This window comes from Aplysia californica, unplaced genomic scaffold (assembly GCF_000002075.1).
Source record: "Aplysia californica isolate F4 #8 unplaced genomic scaffold, AplCal3.0 scaffold01894, whole genome shotgun sequence".
NCBI lineage: Eukaryota > Metazoa > Mollusca > Gastropoda > Aplysiida > Aplysiidae > Aplysia > Aplysia californica.
Genome location: NW_004799164.1, coordinates 5,955 through 7,092, shown reverse-complemented (window position 1 = coordinate 7,092; position 1,138 = coordinate 5,955). Strand labels below are relative to the sequence as shown.

At 41.7% G+C, this 1,138-nt stretch overlaps 1 protein-coding gene across 1 annotated transcript in view; it reads right to left on the bottom strand.

Moving 5' to 3' along the window:
* LOC101862394 (velvet complex subunit 2-like) overlaps positions 1 to 654 on the bottom strand; it is a gene marked incomplete at its 3' end in the record, with an annotated part of 28,695 nt that extends 28,041 nt beyond the window's left edge. Inside the window, exon 1 of the mRNA XM_005113307.1 lies at positions 483 to 654. Coding sequence (XP_005113364.1) covers positions 483 to 654 — 172 coding nt within the window. The remainder of the gene's footprint in view (positions 1 to 482) is intronic.
* Positions 655 to 1,138: the final 484 nt, after the last annotated feature.

Here is a 1,138-nt window from a genome sequence, read left to right as displayed (position 1 = left end):
ATACTGATGTGATCTTTCGGTGTCTATGGCCGGGTACCCATTTCCACCTGGGTGAAGAGAGGAAAATTCATGTAAAGTGTCTTTCCCAAGGACACAACGTCGGGACCGCGGCTCGAACCCCCGAACCCGCAACCTCACGATTACGAGTCCGGTAGCCTAACCACACTAGGCTAAAGAAAGAAAGAAAAGACAATTGTGAGACAGCGTGGTAAAATCCGGCGTCAAAATAACGAAAGTGAAGAAACTGGGAATTTTTATCAAACTTTTGTTTTTCGGCTCAACTATATTCATACCCATTGAAGAACACATTGCTGAGCGGATTTTACGGAAAAACGTTGATTAAAGGTATAAAAGATGTAAATTTTCAGTTTCCACGGACTCTCGAGCTCAGGAAATAACAGAACTTTGATGATACCTTTAACTCCGTATGCCCAAAAATTAACGAGAGCCTGATTCCACCACGCAATAACACAATTACTGACTGACCAGATAGTCGTAGTCTCGTTCCGGCCTTGGTCCTTGACCTAGACCTTGACCTTGACCTGGGTCTGGCTGGGGAGGCGGGGGGTCATCCCAGGGGTCTTCCTCTTGTGTTGGGTCCTGTGGCGGGGGTGGTGGGGGTGGGTTGGGTTCTGAGGATGTCGTGGTCCCCATGTTGCTTCACTCTGTATCGTCCCGAGGGGGATCAGAGTCTCTTGGATCTACAAAACAACAAAAAACAATAGAAACAAATAGATACATATTTTAATCATCAATCAAATATCCGCTCCTTATTCCATACCCCCCATTTATTATTTTCCAGCTTACCACGATCGATGATCATGTGAAACATTATAATATATAGAGCCTTGATATCTGAATGAAACTTCTTTTTTCTTTTGTAAATGGCAACTTATCCTCAGTATCAGTACCGGTACAGGGTTGGCTACCTCATTTTTCTTTGCATTTTGAAAACTTTTGTACATTGGTTTTTATTTCTTTTTAATGAAACTGGTTTGTTCCTAAATGGGAAAAGTTGTCAAAGCTACTTACTAAAATCACTAAAATTTCATGATCTCTTGCTTTTTTATTCACTGAAGGAGAAATAAAACAGATTTGTTCCTACTAATACAATGGTATGAGGTTGAATGTGCCAACC